The sequence below is a fragment of the Balaenoptera borealis genome (genome assembly GCF_965194805.1).
Source record: "Balaenoptera borealis genome assembly, chromosome: 5".
Taxonomy (NCBI): domain Eukaryota; kingdom Metazoa; phylum Chordata; class Mammalia; order Artiodactyla; family Balaenopteridae; genus Balaenoptera; species Balaenoptera borealis.
This window is the reverse complement of record NC_138862.1, coordinates 10490331-10506552: the sequence shown is the minus strand read 5'-3', so window position 1 is coordinate 10506552 and position 16222 is coordinate 10490331. Positions and strand designations below refer to the sequence as shown.

At 46.2% G+C, this 16222-nt stretch overlaps 1 protein-coding gene across 7 annotated transcripts in view; it reads right to left on the bottom strand.

Annotated features, from left to right (window-relative positions):
- RUNX1 (RUNX family transcription factor 1) overlaps positions 1 to 15977 on the bottom strand; it is a 247820-nt gene extending 231843 nt beyond the window's left edge. Inside the window, exons 1-2 of one of the 7 annotated variants that reach the window (XM_082395084.1) lie at positions 14366 to 15962; positions 14124 to 14240 (exon numbers count right to left, since the gene is read on the bottom strand). In XM_082395084.1, the coding sequence (XP_082251210.1) occupies positions 14124 to 14181 (58 nt within the window). In that variant the 5' untranslated portion in view covers positions 14182 to 14240; positions 14366 to 15962. Of the gene's footprint in view, positions 1 to 14123 lie in introns of all 7 variants that reach the window. The other 6 variants (XM_082395087.1, XM_082395088.1, XM_082395089.1 and 3 more) reach the window with 6 other exon arrangements.
- Positions 15978 to 16222: the final 245 nt, after the last annotated feature.

Here is a 16222-nt window from a genome sequence, read left to right as displayed (position 1 = left end):
CCCTCAACGAAGAATGAGCCCGTCCCCCATGTCAACATTGGTGAGGTTAATTCAGGGCAAATTCTCAGCCTGCATGACGTCAGATGCCTTCCTTAAAACACCAGAGCTGACAGATCTCAGGCACCTGCTTCCTAGTTTTACAGGGAGTAGAAGATCAGGGTGCGAGGGTGCACATAACCCCAGTGGAGACTCCGAGTCAGCCCCAGGCTCCTTCTGTCACACTCCACGCCTCGCCCCGTACATCAGCCATTCACCGCCAGCAGCAAGGAGGCATTAGATGCCCACGTGCGGTCACATGAATGACAGGATCAGGGTTCACTTTTGGGATTTGGGTTGCCATAGTGTGTAAAGAGGAAAACAGGAAAATCAAGCAGAACGGTGTCTAATGAAAAAAAGGCAAATCAGGTGGAAAGGAAAAGCGCTTTACAATCGGTAGAATCAACCTGAGGTGTCCCGTGTGTCAGGCAGCCCTCTGGTGTTCCTAACTCAGGCCTCACGACGGTCTATAAGGTGGCATCACCGTCATTGTCACTCTGTACAGATGAGAAACAACTCCAAGTACTTCTGTATAAATGACCTGTTGGATTTTAAACTGACTTGTTCCTGTTGGGGGTGAAATGTGTCCCACAAAATGGTGGGAGGCCACTGTGGGCAGGTCAGCTTGGACCTGAGGCCAGGGATTCCCAGAAGGAGCCAAAGCCTGAGTAAAGGTCAAGTGGAAACTCACAGAGAGAAGATGCAAGAGGGAAGGAGGGAAGTGGGGCTGGGACAGACCAGGCCCTGGGGTGTATGCAGACGGTGCTAAATAAGCACGGCAAGGGTGTTTTCTGAGTCACAAGAATTCCCCAACTATAACCTTCAGTTTATACCACAGAGTTTTTGTTTCCCTGCGTACTTTGTACAAGGCAAGCAAGTCTCACACAAGGTCGCCTTTCCAAAGGAGCTTTCTTAGTTTATGATTAGTTTTATCATGAAGAATAATTAGCACGAGCACCTTTTAATTTGTTCCCATTGAGGCGTTTGCATAACAACAATTAGAGGCTAGTGGGTCTCCCTGTTTCTAGGCGAGCAGGGGACTCTCTCGGGGCTGGCTGGGACCTGGCTTTGTGGGGGCGGGGGGCATGTAATTAATTATTCCGTCCTTTGCCACGTGGAGCCCAAGGAGAAAGGGAAGGAACTTTCTGAGACTCTGTGGTAACTCGCTGGAGAATAACCCGATGAGAAATGCCTTTTGTACAAATAAGGTTAGAGAGAAAAAAAGAAAACCTCAAACCCACCTACTGGAGAAAAAGATTTGTAATGATTTCAGAGGGCTGGTGACGTGGACTTTTGAAATTGCAGATGTTTCTGCAGAAGGATGGAGAGATGATTCCCAAAGGCCCATCGGTGAGTGGGTCTCTGGCTTTACAGCTGAGGACCTTGTGATGTGGAGACTTCTGTTGACAGGAGGGCGTGAGGCCACTTTTACTATCAACTGCTTCCAGGTGGAATTTTTATCCCAACCATGGGAATAACTGGATGTGGGTGTTTGCTGGGAACCTTGCTGAAAACCCTGGCCGGGGTCAAGGTCCTGACAGGCTGCCTCCCAGGGGCTCCCTGGCGTCCTGAAGGATGGACTCCCGTATGAGGCCCCAGATTTTGGTGGGGGAGGGATCGTTCCATGGGTTCTTCTGTACGTGGGTCCCAGGACATGGACCAGGATGGGGCAAGAGAGGCATCTCGGGCACAGAATGTCTCTCCAAGTCATGTGAGAGCAGGGTCAGCCTTACATGACCCTGAGAGTGAGCGCCTCCTAAAGTTTTTCTGGGGAAGTGCCTCGCTGAATCAAGCTAGTCTTACCCCAGATGGACTGCCAGACTAATACACTGACAACTAGCTGGTTAGGAAGATAGACTTAGTCATGGTCTCCGTCCACCCTCACCCCCAGCCAGCATCGCACTGACATCTTGGGAACAGGAGATTGCGATGTACACTTCTTTGAGCACTGCTGGCTTAGAGAAGCATCCCTTGTGGACAACCATGGAACCACCAGGATGTCTCCCCTAGGGGGCTGCTCTGATGGGGAGGGGCCATGAGGATGGATGAAACTAGTGGTCAGGGGAGCCACTGACACCGACGTTGGGGACCTAAAGCCACCGAATGCATCCAGAATCATGCAAGCAGTCCAGGACGGTGAACTTGACAGTGGACAGTGGCCTCAGCTTGAGGCCACCTGAGGTTCAGCACCCCCCCCCCCCAATGTGTCACTTGCTGTCCAGGGGCCTTGGCCAGTCTCTAACTCCACAAAGCTCATCTCTCTTTTGTGTCAAACTGACAGAATGGTAACATCCACCCTCCTCCCTGCAGGCAGACCGTGGGCTCTGCAGAGCAAACCCCTCATCTACCAGCAGCTTAACCTCAGGCAGGTTACCTAACCTCTGCATGCCATGCTCCCCTGAATAAAATAGGATTAGTAATGAGCGTACCTACTCACAGGTTTGTGTGAAGGACTTAACGAGGTAACACAAGGAAAAGCTTGGTGCGGTGCCAGTGCTGGCACATAGCATATGCTCAATAAACACTACCTGTTGCTATGGTCCTCTTTAATATTTGTAAGCTCAGCGTCTGCCAAGGAGCACTAAGACCGTTTGTGCACTGCTGCATGGTGAGAGGAAGAGACCCAGCTCTTCATCCTACTACGTGCTGGTCCCTGGCACAGCTACAGGGCCATGTTCTGGGCTTAGCACAGGTTCCTTTCCTGCCCCACCTCCATTCTGTACACCTTCAGGGGCATTTTCCAGAGTTACCTTTACTTACGGACTTCTTCTCTGTGTCCATTGCTTCGTATATATTATCTCAAACCCTTTTGACAACCAACCAAAGTAGGGATCATTGCACCCACTTCACAGGTGAGAAACCCAGGCTCTGCAAGATTGGGGAAGCAAGTCAAGTTCACACAGGCGGTCAGTGCTGGTAAGGGGGTAGAAATGAACCTCCCGGCCCCAAAGCGCTGGGCTCCCTTCTCCCCGACCCACTCGGTGGTCAAGCCTGTCCTTCTCGTGGCCTCCCCATCAATGACAGCTCATAGAGCAGGGCTGGGGCTCAAGAACACACGGTTCCTTCTGGAGTGGAGTTGATGCTTCAACACCTATGGGGGGATGGGGGAGGGATGGAGTGGGAGGCTGAGGTTACATAAAAGCTATTATATATGGAAGGGATAAACAACAAGGTCCTACTGTATAGCACAGGGAACTATATTTAGTATCCTATGATAAAGCACAATGGAAAAGAATATAAAAAAAGAATGTATATATATATATATATATATAACTGAATCACTTTGCTGTACAGTAGAAATTGCTGTACAGCAGAAATTAACACAACATTGTAAATCAACTATTCTTCAATAAAAAAACCAAACCAAACGAAAACAAAACAAAACACACTGATTGGAACTTCAGCTGAAGGACTCAAGGCTGCTGGTACAAGTTGAGTCCCAGCGAGCAAGACACGAAAAGTGTAGGTATCTGGGGACCTCCTGATTCAAACTGACATATTCATGGGGGGGGGGGAGGAAAAAACATCACAACTTGCCTTTTTAGTTTTTATCTTATTTTAATTTCTATTTTGGGATGTGTTGTCTACTGCGCATACTGTAATTATATGAGTACGGTAGTGCAGGCATGTAATTTCTAAATAAATAAATGTGCATAGGTTTGGGGGCATGCTAAATAGGTTTTACTTGTATTTGGCGTGATCAGAAGAGTTTGGAAATGACTGTCTTGCTGCTCAGCAGTTCCTGGTCCACTTGGAAGCCGCTTCGCTGAGTTGAGTACATCAGGGGAAGAGATGCCAGTGGAATCTCTAAGGCGTGAGAATTGAACACCTGCTTGTGTGTGTGTGTGACAGAGACAGAGACAGAGAGAGGGCTTTATTTCTCTTGAGGGAGGCCACTTCTGAGGGTAAGAGCTTTGAATCCAGAGTGCTGTGAAGATAGATATCCCTAATGGGAATCGTAGCTGGGTTCAGATCTGGTCTGAAGACAGCAATCGCACACTTCCCGAGGGCTCCTTTGAGAGCTGGTCTCTGCACCCTCTGTGTGAACACACTTGCTTGCTCTTCTGCTGGTCGTTCAGATTTCACGAGAGATTCTCATCAAAACCAACCCGGTTAACCGTACACTTGCCTAAGGGGGACGGTGGGCACATGGTGGGTGCTTTGCCAAGGCAGTGTTGGGTTTCTGGGTGAGAGAGGACACCCGAACCACAGGGCAGGAAAGAGCGTCCAGCCTGCACCAGTGAGGCCGCTCCATTCCTGACACGTACCTGCAGCAGTTCTTCTCGGCTGTGGGCTCCACGTAAATTGTCTACTTGATGTTTCCACACAGAGAAAGGGACTTGGCCTGTCAAGAGCTGTGGTGTCTGACTAAGGCAAAGGAATGGAGCATGATTAGGGGAGGTGTCTGCTGATTATTTAGACCCCCAGGTGGAATCAGTCTGCCAAGTCCAGTGTCTGCAAAACTCTAGGGTCAGGAGGAGAGCTGACCCATTTTCTGGTTCTGACTCAGGTACTGACCAGTGGTGGGACCTCGGAAAAGGAAATGTCTGTGGTGCCCTAAGGCAGAGAGATGTCTAAGATGATTCCAGCCACATATATATAACTATATATATATAGTTATATATAGTTATATACAATTATATAGTTTCAGATACCAACTGAAACTATATAGAGTTATATATAGAAAACACACACACATAACTTAGAAAGTATCACATGGGACAATGTCTCATAGTTTATATGCCTTGTAGTTCATTTGTTATTTAAATAGATTCATCCACCTCTAGGATACAACTATTTCTTTGTTTTGAACACAACCTAGAGGGAAGCATGTAGGAGGTGTAGCTTTTTGTTTTTTTTTAATAGGACGTAATGATGTGGGATGATTGGCAGTTGAACAGCATTTCCATTGTTGGCATTTGTACTTCTTTATACGACCCCACCCCCTTCGCAGTCCTAATATTTGTTTAAGGTTGTTCAGTGATTGTTCCTCTCCTCTCGGACTTTGAGAGTCATAGCCATTCTGATCTTTGTGAATGGCAGAGTCAATGATAATAAAGCAGCAGTGTGAGTTTCTGTTCATACCTATCAATGCCTAGATCATTTCGTCTCTGCCCAATCCTTCCGCGTTGCTCAGGCCGGATTGCAAGAGACAAGAGAGCAAACTCATAAAAGATGTGGCTATTTTTTCCCTTCCTCTTAGTTCCTCCAGACCCTTGCATATATATATATATTTATATGCAGTTTCAGGGTTTACAAACTGTACACTTTCAAAGTGGGTTAATGTCAGGTTCAGCTGTGACTGTTAGCAAGGTGGATGGGGCTAAACAGATGCAGCCTGCAGATGGTGTGGAATGAGGGGCCTCATGCACGTAGTTCAAAGTGCAAACAGAAGCTGTGTAATAAAGCAGCAAACTGTGGTTGGCATTGAAACTGCTCCTGGAAAAATGGCACCCTAACTCACGTATTTTAGTCTACATTCTCTTTTGCACGTTTTGAAGCTGTCATAAAAAATAAACATCAAAGCCTATATGTGTCAAGATTTTTTGTGTGCAGAAAATGGAAATTATTCCTCCCCTGAGCAATGAGAGATTTTCTGATGACCTCCCTTAAAGATTTTCTGCTTAGCCTCCCTTAAAAAACTCACCCGCAACAGCCTGTGACCACCAAACAGCGTGCAGTGTGCTCAAGGTTCTGACTTTATTTTTACTGAATTATAATTGATTTACAATGTTGTGTTAGTTTCAGGTGTACAGCAAAGTGATTCCATTTTGCCTGTATATCTATATAGGTATTCTTTTCCAGATTATTTTCCATTATAGGTTATTATAAGATATTGAATATAGTTCCCTGTGCTATGCAGTAGGTCCTTGTTGTTTATCTATTTTATATACAGTAGTGTATATCTGTTAATCCCAGGGTTCTGACTTTTGTTTGCTCTTTTTAACATATCTCTATTTAGCAACCTGACTACTGCAATATTTTCTAGATCGGTCTTTAGGATCTACTACTAATGAAAAAAATCTGAATTCCTACACATTTTCAGAAAAACTTAAGTGCTGATCAAGACCAATATAGCTCTCAAGGAGAAGAGGAGACAGAAGCTTGTTTGAGGTCCCAGGATATATTTGATTTATTGCTTATATCTTATAATTTTGTTCCCTATCAGAGATCAGAAAAGGTTTATTTTAGGAGTCCTAGTCTTCACAGAGGACATCCAAAAGACCAGGAGTAAAAGCCAGATGGTTGGCAGGGAAGGTAAGCAGGAGTTTTGCAAAATGTTGGAGTCACATATTTCTCCCAATGGACATGGTTTCAAGACTTAAGTTGAGTCCTTAACTTTGCATCAGTTTAGCACAGGCTGCAAGTTTACACAAAGGAGCATCAGACTTGAAATCAGCAGAGCCATTGAACAAGCCCAACTAGCCAACTGCGATTTCCATTTTGGGTGACCTTTTACCTTGGGGGCCCCTAAAATGTCTGGGGGAGTCCACTGTTTAAAAAGAAGTCCATCTGAAAATAGACACAGAAGGACCACGGGCTGGTAGGGCAGTGTTGTCCGCAAAAGCAGTGATCCTCAATGAATACTAATCTTGCAGCAAAGCAAAATGAAAGCTTTACACTATTTCTTATTTCAGGGAAAAACTGAATAAAGGCTTTTTTTTTTTTTTTTTTTTTTTTTTTAAGGCACTGACTCGTAGGGAGGTAGATTTGTATCCAGACTCAGGAAGTAGACAGGCCAGTAATTACGAAGCAAAAATAATCTGTAACTTGCGGAAATACAAGGTATGAATGTGTTCTATCTCCCAGATAGAGGGGTATTATCTGGTTGTCGTATTTCAATCAAAGGTAAAAACATCTTTAGGTAAATTTAAGGAGGGCGACTTAAAAGAAAATTTCCCTCAAGAAATTCTGTAGGAAAGAATTCTCTTAAAAAAAGATGTAGAATGTGGGCTGTGGGGTTCTGAGAATTCAAAAGAGTGAGGAAGAGAAAAAAGGAAACTATTTCCAGTTACTAATAGATACATCAACCCAGGGGCCAGGTGTGGTGGCTCTTGTACAAGCTGCACTCCCGTCCATACAAGGCTGGCTGTTTTTCTTTCCTAACAATGTGGGAGTCAATGGTGCTTCTGGGTTTTGACCCTGAAAATAGGTGTAACCCTGACTCCCCTTTAACCAGCTCCCTGCTCCGCCCCATCCCATCTCCTGCCTGTTTTGCTTTCAGTAAGTCAAGAATAAAAGGGGCAGGGGGAGGGATAAATTAGGAGCTTGGGATGAACAGATTCACACTACTATATATAAAACAGATAAACAACAAGAATCTACTGTATAGCACAGGGAACTATATTCAATACCTTGTAATAAACTATAATGAAAAAGAATCTGAAAAAGGATATATATATTCTCTATATATCCTATATATATAGTATGTATGTATATAACTGAGTCACTTTGTTGTATACCTGAAACTAACACAACATTGTAAATCAATTACACTTCCAAAAAAAAAAAGAAAAAGGACCTTTGCTTGAAGGTGCCTTCATTTTCTTCCATAAAGCAAAAAAAAGAAAAAAGAAAGAAAGAAAAAAAAAAGGATAAATATCACCCTCTCCCACACCCCCAGCATCCACCTGCAACTTCTAAGAAGGACTGAAGGAAGAACTTCGAGTTTCTCTGCGTGTATTTTCAAAGCACTGTCCACATGGAAAACATAGGAGGTGAGATGTCACCTGGAGAAAACAGGATATCTGCCTGGGAGCAGTCTGACAAGTGACAAGTCCGCTGTCCTAGGCTCCTTCCCGCTACAAACCCTGTGACATTGTTTTGGCCCATGAGATACATAAGGGGGAGTTGGCAGAGAGGGGCTTCCTTCCCTGAGTAAAAAGATGGAGCTTCACAAGGAGAAGGGTTTGAAGCCCCTCATCTCTTTCCTGCCTGGACAGGTCTGAGGTGCAGGCATCTCGCGGTGAGCCAGAACACAGGGGCATCTCGCCGTATCAGCCCTGGACCACTTACTCCCCATCAATGCCTGGCTGCTTGAGCCACCGTAGTCGAGTTTCCCGTAATGTGCAGCCAAACGTAGTTCTCACTGGTAAATCCTACAAGAGCTTTACGCCCCTTATGTCACTGTTAGAAAATGCAGCACTTCAGTCGGCTTTCGGATGCATGGTTTACTTTTCCACCTGAGTTCCTTCTCTCCCTTCTCTGGCATTGTTCAGTGTTATCAGGAGCGTAGAGGGGAGGAGGATGGGGGGAGAGAGATTAGGGAGCGAGAGATTCAGGAAGCTAAGAGAGGATGAGGGGTTGTGTCTCCTACGAAAAGGGAAGTCTGTGTGATCCAGGGGAGTGGCCATCTTACTAGGTCAAAGGTTACGTGAGGCTTTAAACTCTGTTTCATGTTCAAGAATCACCCATAGTTCTCTGAACGCACCCCCTGATTATCTTCACAGGCTGCAAAGCTCTTAAAGGAAATGTTCCCTTTCTACCACTCTGTGGCATCATCTTATGGGGGCGGGGGTGAAAGCAAGCCAAGAAAGACACATCACTTGAGGCTTATTTTATTCAGCAAAGAGGCTGAAGCAGGGGATTGGCGGCCCCAAGGAGAAGGGACAGGGGAGCTCAAGGAACAAGAGTTTCAGAAAAAAGTGTTTTGCAAATTTTAAGGTCTGTTCAGGCACCAGAGCAGCTTCTGGAGAGTTCTCTGAAGAATGGGGGTTGGAAAAACACAATTTTTTTTTGAGAGAGAATATGGGAAAATGCTTGCCACATGTGAAATGGTAGGATCGCTGTTTCCCACCAGAAAATAAAATAATTAAAAAAAAATAGTCGCTTCATGTTGTTAAACTAAGAAAATGTGTGATGCATTTTATGGTACCTCTTTCTGACACGTTCAAAGATTTCGAACAGGAACTCTGTCATTCGGAGGCAAGCTTGTCTAGAACATTATTAGCCCCTTTTGCAGAACTCAAACGAGACACAGAGATGTCTAATGACTCATCTAGGTCACTAGGAAGTTACCTGAGAAACTGAAAATTCGCTTGAGTTTCCTGTGAAGCCTCCGCTCCTGCCCCCAACACGACAAGCACCCGAGGTGCCTTCACTGCTGGGCTTTGACAAATGCATGGTCAGAAATGTCACCAGAACCATGGAGCCAGGAACCTGCAGAGGGTCACCGGGCGAAGTGGCTTTTTCATTAAGAAGGGCCTTCAGGAGACTAAAGCGATACCAGGACCTCAAGGAGGAGAAACTTCTGTCAAGATTCCAATACAACACGCCCCAATTAGCCTCGATATTGAAAAGCTAAGCCCGTGGAGTTACGTAAAGAGTACTTGCTCTTCCTCTGTCCTCTTTTTGGTTACTTACAAGTAGAACAAGGGTAACATGGTGTTGAAGAGGTGGACCTCCCACACCCCACTGTGGTCCTGCTGCCCCACCTCTGCCCTGGCGGGACCCTCACCTAGACCCCCCCTTCCCTCTCTTCTTGGTTCCAACCTTCCACACCACCTCCTCCCCAACCCCTGGGACTCTGTCTCCAGGGAGCCTCTCCCGGGGTCCCCCCACGGCATCGTGGCCTCTCCTTTCTGAGAGTAGACAGCTTTGACTGAGTGTCATCTTAGGAAACTGAACATCAGTAGCCATGGCTGACATTAACTGCCCGTTTTTTTTTATGACTGTGCTGAGCGCTTCACACTGGTTGCTTAGTTCCGTCCACGCAGGTACTTTAACCATAGGTCCTACTACCATCCTCGCTTTACGCACGAGGAAACCAAAGCTCAAGAGAGAAGCTGCTCTTTGGGAAAAGCCAGGAAAATGGAAAAGATAGAAAAGGGCATCATTGTACTAAGTCTGTGCCTGCCCCTCATTCAGCCCCCGCCCCTTCTCTTTCTGGTCCTGGCTGCTTTTACAAACTCCTGGGCTCTGTCCCCTAGACCGACACCCGCAAGCGCTTCCCTATTAGATTCTGCAAGTGCAGTGGCCCTGGAGCCTCCCTCTGCCGCAGCGCGACTTTCTTTCTCAGTAAAGGGGCAGAGCTTTCCAGAGTACACATGTCAGATCTATTTCAAGAGAAGAGAGAAATCTCCCGGCCATGAATTTGCTTCCAAAAGCTCTTCAAGTCTTCTTGCTGGTTAGGTTCTGGCTCAGCGGCTCCTTCTGAAGTTGCTTGTGCTCTTGGTGGCTCTCTGTGCCCGCCCTTGGAGTGTCAGCAGATGCGGGGCCTCCTGTGGCCTGTCCCCCACCCCCAAAGGGGGAGTGTGCCTTGGGAGGGTTTGGAATTACATGGACGATCCCTGGGGAAGAGGCAGAGCCAAGGAGGTGGGGTCTTTTGGGGGACTGATTTTTGCTCTTTTAAAGATTAAGCATTTCAAAATTGCCTTGTCATTTTCAAAGGTTTCTTAGCATGCAAAGGAACTAAATGGCAAAGGCTATGATTGTGAGTTTAGATAGATTTTAACACCTTTTTTTCCCCCCTCGGTTTCAAAATGTGTGAGCAGTTTCAGAATGCAAAGCTGCATCTCACATGGGGGAGCTGGGGTCTGATTCTTCCACATCCAGGAGGGCACTTAGGAAAAGTACAGGTTCCTGGTGGGTGAGAGGGAATCAGATCTGCTAACACACACTGTTAGGGACTGAACTGTGTCCTCCCCAAGTTCATACGTTGAAGTCCTAACTCCTAGTACTTCGGAAGGTGACTGTATTTGGAGATTGGGCTTTTACAGAGAAAATTAAGATTAAACGAGGTCCTTCGGGTGTGCTCTAATGCAATATGACTAGTGTCCTTGTAAGAAGAGGAAATTATGACATAGGTAAATACAAAGGAAGACCATCTGAGGACACGGAGAAGATGGCCTTCTACAAGCCAAAGAAAGAAGCCTCAGAAGAAACCGACCTCCTGACACCTTGAAACCTTCCAAAAATCAAAGCTACACCAGGATTTGCCATGAGATTTCTGGCCTCCAGAATCATGAGACAATCCACTTCTGCGGCTGAAGCCACTCAGTTCGTGGTACTTTGTTACGGCAGCCCTAGCAAACTAATACAGATCTCACACGGTGTCTGATACCCAGTTAAATCGACGGCTTTCTGTGATCTTAAAACTTCAGTAGAGCCAGAAGTGCCTTCATAAATATTTCTCTGAAAAAAGTAGCAAACCGAGGCTTACAGAGAAGCACACTTCACACGTGCCGACTTGGATCCTGCAATTCCTTTTGAGAGATGCCTCGAGAAGACAGCGGAGAGTCAGCCCCGCCGAGATTTTTACCTGTGGTTCTAGGAACTCGGAGGCATATTAGCATTCAGGCTTTGCATAGACCACTAAGCCACTTCTAAGAACAAGGCTACCTGAGGCATTTTGCAAAAACATACGTGCCGATGCTTTTCCTCTCTAAGCCTACCGCAGCTCTGAGGGCCCACACGTGGTACCCCGCCAGGGGACCCAAGTTTGGGTCCTGCAGGGACTTCACGCCGTGAACCACGTGGGATCATGCCAGGGAATTTCAATCACACCTCATCTTCTTGCCTGAGCACATTCAGTAGAAGCCGGTGCAGTGGGACAGAAACAGAGCGGCCTTCTCTGTGGTAGACCACACTTGTTTTGCATGCCAGGCTCTCAGACTCTCGCTTGCCTGTCACACGGAAGGGAACAATGGTTTGCTGGGTGCCACACTTCTTTTTCCCCTCCATTTCCACATGGGTATCTTGCTAAAAATGAGTTACGGGTTTCCTCCTGTGAGAATTGCATGCACTGATAAAGGACCATCCCAGGAACAAAACAAGATGTTTTCCCCGCTCGCTCGGAGCTGCAGCCGGCGAGGGCACACACGCTATAAATTACAGGCAGTGAGAAATGACCACAGTGCTGGGAGCCGCTGATGGCCGGGCTGGGGAAACAGGGGTACCGACCCTGAGGAGGACACTTTGTTAGAGAGGAGGGTGATTCTTCTAGCATCCCACTCTGAGGCACTGCCCACATAGTACCAAATGCCATGACATTCTGCCACCTTTCCAGCTCAGATGAGTGGTGTGAACAGCTAACGCAGACAATGTCAACCCTTGGCTTGACAAATCACCTAGATAAAGTGAGCTGTGAAAATGGCCAAGATTTCACTTTGCTTCTCTGAAATTCAATCGCAATATTATATTCTTGAGTTAGAGATTATGAGAGGGCCCGAGCTCCTTTTGAGAGGAAGGAGTGAAAAGACCTTTTCCCACGAGCCCTTCTAGGTCTTGGTTGGGGTCCTGGGGTCTGCTCCATACTGCCCCCTTGAAAGCTAACTGCCACCGGTTCCTAACCTGGGGCGGGCTGGTGACTGTCCTGGGGACACAGCGGCTGTGGGGCTGCGTTAGAGGCTGAGCTCCCTGTCTCTCCCGGCGTCTGAGCAGGTCACCGGGTCCCCTCACTATCTCTGCTGTCCGACCAGTAAGGACAGAAGGCAGGCCAGCACTGCACACAGAAATCCAATCTATTACCCAGTGGGATGTTGAAAAATTTCCTGAATCTGCCTTCCTGAGTTGATAGAATAGGAAACAATCATCGTCTGGAGGGGGTATTGAAAGCGGAGTCGAGGCAGGAAGATCTTTTTTTTTTTTCTGTTATTCTACAAATATTGCTTCCTTGCTTGTTAGCGGCCTAGAGGAAATGCAGTGAGAGTCGTCCACAGCTTCTCACCAGCGGCCGGCGTTTCGGCCCATCGCCGTGAGGATGTGTGACTCATACGCATCGCATGATTCAACTTCACTAAAATGTCCTCAGCTGCCAGTAAAGAAGCACTTGAAAACCCTTTAATTTGAAGCTGTGAATCGGTTAATGACTTGCTTTCTTCTCCGTCTGAAATCCTACTGTCCCCCAACACACACACACACACACACACACACATCTTTGTCAAGTGTTTAAATTTCAGAGACCCGGAAACATAGAAGCTCTGTGACATCCACAATAGCGTTTGTTGTGACAAAGTGGCTGGCAGCCCTCTGCATTCTTCGGCTCACTTGGCTTGATGAATAAATAATGAGTCACAGATACTATTTGGGTGCGCGCGAGAGTTTGTAGCCAGAAAATTAATTATTTCCCCATCCCATCCATCCCAGCTCTGCCAAACCATCAAGCCACACTCCGCGGGCACCGGTCAAAGTGCTTGCCCCGGCGCACGGCAATGCCTCCGTGACATTTCCATGTTATTATTTGTGTTGGTTTATATTCCCAGCAAAGATACACAGAACGCACATGCACAAACACGTACTCATACAGTCAGAGCTCAACCACAGCTCTGTGTATTTCAAGAGGCTGGTTGCAAAAATGCAGACAGGTACCCCACAGTAGCTGCTCCTATTAGGAAACGGGTAATCTAATGACTTCAGCTGCCACAAACGCTTGACTTAGGCAACTTTTTCATTGCTCTTGGCGAGAGAACCCTCTGTACTCTTTGCTTTCTTTCTCTCTCAGAAGAAGCCGGCTGCCTCTTTGCACTGAGGCTGCAAGGAATAACCCAGCATGGCCCCATCCTAGGGCTTTCAACCTACACAAGTCTGCCCAGCTCCTGTTCTCTCTGCCTTTTGGAGACAACTGACTTGCTACTTTGTCCCTGCTGTTCTCGCCCGGGCTGTGAGCCTACCTCCGCCTCTGCCCTCCGCTGGCACCGGCCCTCCTGGCTGACCGGGCATGAGCCCACTAAAGCCCGGGACAGGCTGGCATGTGGGGCATACTGCATGCCCAGCGCAGGACAACTCCGCCCCAGTCATCCCAGGCAAGGGGCAACCGAAGAAAACCCAGAAAGCTTCCTGCAAACTTTCTAATCTCTAGGATTTTAATCAGGAGCAGCCCAACTTACTTGCACTTGACAAAGTTCTCACCCACCGACTGAACCCTTCAACAGCTTAACTAAGTACTTATGAAAACATTTCTGAAGAGTGGCCATCTGATGAATAAGTAATCCAATAGTCTTGAAATCATATGCCCGAGTCTGAATTCCTCCTACCAAACAGACAGGGCACCGGCAGGGGCTCTCTCTGCACCAAGTTACAACAGGCTGCCACTTCATTATCAGCAAAGCTGAGCAAAAGTAGATATTAAAAGCCCAGAGTGTACTCACCTCTCATGAAGCACTGTGGGTATGAAGGAAATGACTCAAATATGCTGTCTGAAGCCATCGCTTCCTCCTGAAAAGGTACCCTCTTCTGAAGGCGGGGGATTCAATGATTTCTTTTACCTTAAGAACGAAAACCCAAGAAAGGTCACTGTTTTAACCTCACCCCCAACCATGGTTTCCTACAGCTCCTTTTCTCCCCCCTCGACGCCTCTGGGGCTCCCCGAGCCTTATGAAAAAAAATGTACCTTTGCGAAGACAAATATTCAAATTGGTAAAGATTAAAAAAAAAAAAAAAGAAAGCGGCGTCTTGGCTGTGGGATGGAGATCATCAGAACTCTGCGAAACCCTGTGGTTTGCAGTCAGTGTGATTCGTCCTGCTTGCTGACCACTATGCCGGGCTCAGACTTCTGACACTGCCAGGCTACCCAACTTGTGGTTCTGTGGTTGTTTATGAGGCCCAAAGAAGTTTTCACACAACCCAAATTACAAATTTAACTGTTCCCCTTTCCACAGCCCATCTTAATTGGTTCTTGCCAATCATGTGACTTCAGTGATGTCAATTTTTTTTTTTTTTTTTTTTTACTTTCTGAGCAATGCCCTTCCTTCCCTTCACCTGCCCTCCCCCGGGCGGTGCAAGAAAATAGCCGAGTAGACTTTGCAAGAGAGAGAGAGAGAGAGATTGTGGAAGAAAGTGACTCAGTCTCTTATTTTATCAATGGTCTTTGCTGATTTAGTACAACTTGAGTCCCGTTGTTGTTATTTGTGGTTTTGGGAACTCCTGATTATTTTGATAAAGATTTCATTGCTGCTTATTCAATAGTAATTCAACCCTAGCGTCGGGCTGCTGCTCAGACAGGATGTGGACCTCATCATTTAAGATGCTGGGCATTGGCTCAGGAGAATTCAGCCCTTGGTAAAGACGATCACGGCATAAGTGAAACTATAAAAGGAAAAAAAAAAAACTAAAAGGAAATGTTTTGACGAGAGTCTGACCCCTAAGGGGGTCTAGCAACTTACTGGTATTTTAAAGCCTGCAAAAAGGAAAGCATTTTAATTTTGTGATCAAAAGACCATTTTAATAAAACCAAAAGTGTGTGGTTTTCTTCCTGCTGACTGGACATCTTTTCAATAAAGAGGTAAAATTATAGTACTCTCTTACGCACACATACACACACATGTAACTTAGGAAGCTAAAGGAAAACAAAGAAAAGAGAGATTCTGTATTTTGGGTCAAAGCAGTGGCTACCTTGCAACTGTTTATTTTTTGTTCTCACCCATGAAAGATCACTGTATTGCCTTTTCAATTCAAATCAGTAGGCTAATTCATACCTCTAGGTAAAACTCAGCCCGGGACTACTGTTAACTGTACTTTGAGAGCATTAAGAAGACCTCACAAAAGATAGAGGAACCAGAGGTGGTGATCCTCCAGAGCAAGAGGCTGATGAAAGAATATTATATAGCTCATCCTCTACCTTAGGAAGAAGACATGCCTGCTTGGAAGTGCTAAAAATAGGCTAATTTTGCACGTGGGCCAGCCATCCTGGGCACACATATTTATTTATTTTTCCTGCCCATTGGTTTTACCTACTAACAAATCAAATATTGATCTGAAGTTCCAAAATAAGCATCTCCTTTCCCCATTAATGACTGTATTTCTTTGGCTCTGCTCCGTATACGTCATCCACGGCACTCTGTATATAGTTTCAATGCACACGGTCAAGAGAAACTATGAGACATGAGGTTTTAAAATGCCAACCCTGGGTTCCAAGCTGGTCTGTGATAGCCAGCAAAGGCACTCTGTAAAGTCTGTACTATCAGGACAACTCCTCAGGTTTTCCCCTCATCTTTTCAATTTCGTCCCCACGCACCAGGGATAACACATTCAGAGGCCATGGCGCAGGGCTTTTAAAAGGAATAGACATGATTTTTACTAACTCCTGTTTTGACATAAGCAGGAATTGAAACTCGAGAGACTGCTTTCTCCCAGACTTGTGTGAAGTTAGCTTGGCAAAGGTTGACACCTTATTAATATTTAAAAGAGTAATAACGTGTGTATTTCTTTTATGAAGTTTATGAAGATCTCAGTGTCATGCGTGTTGCGT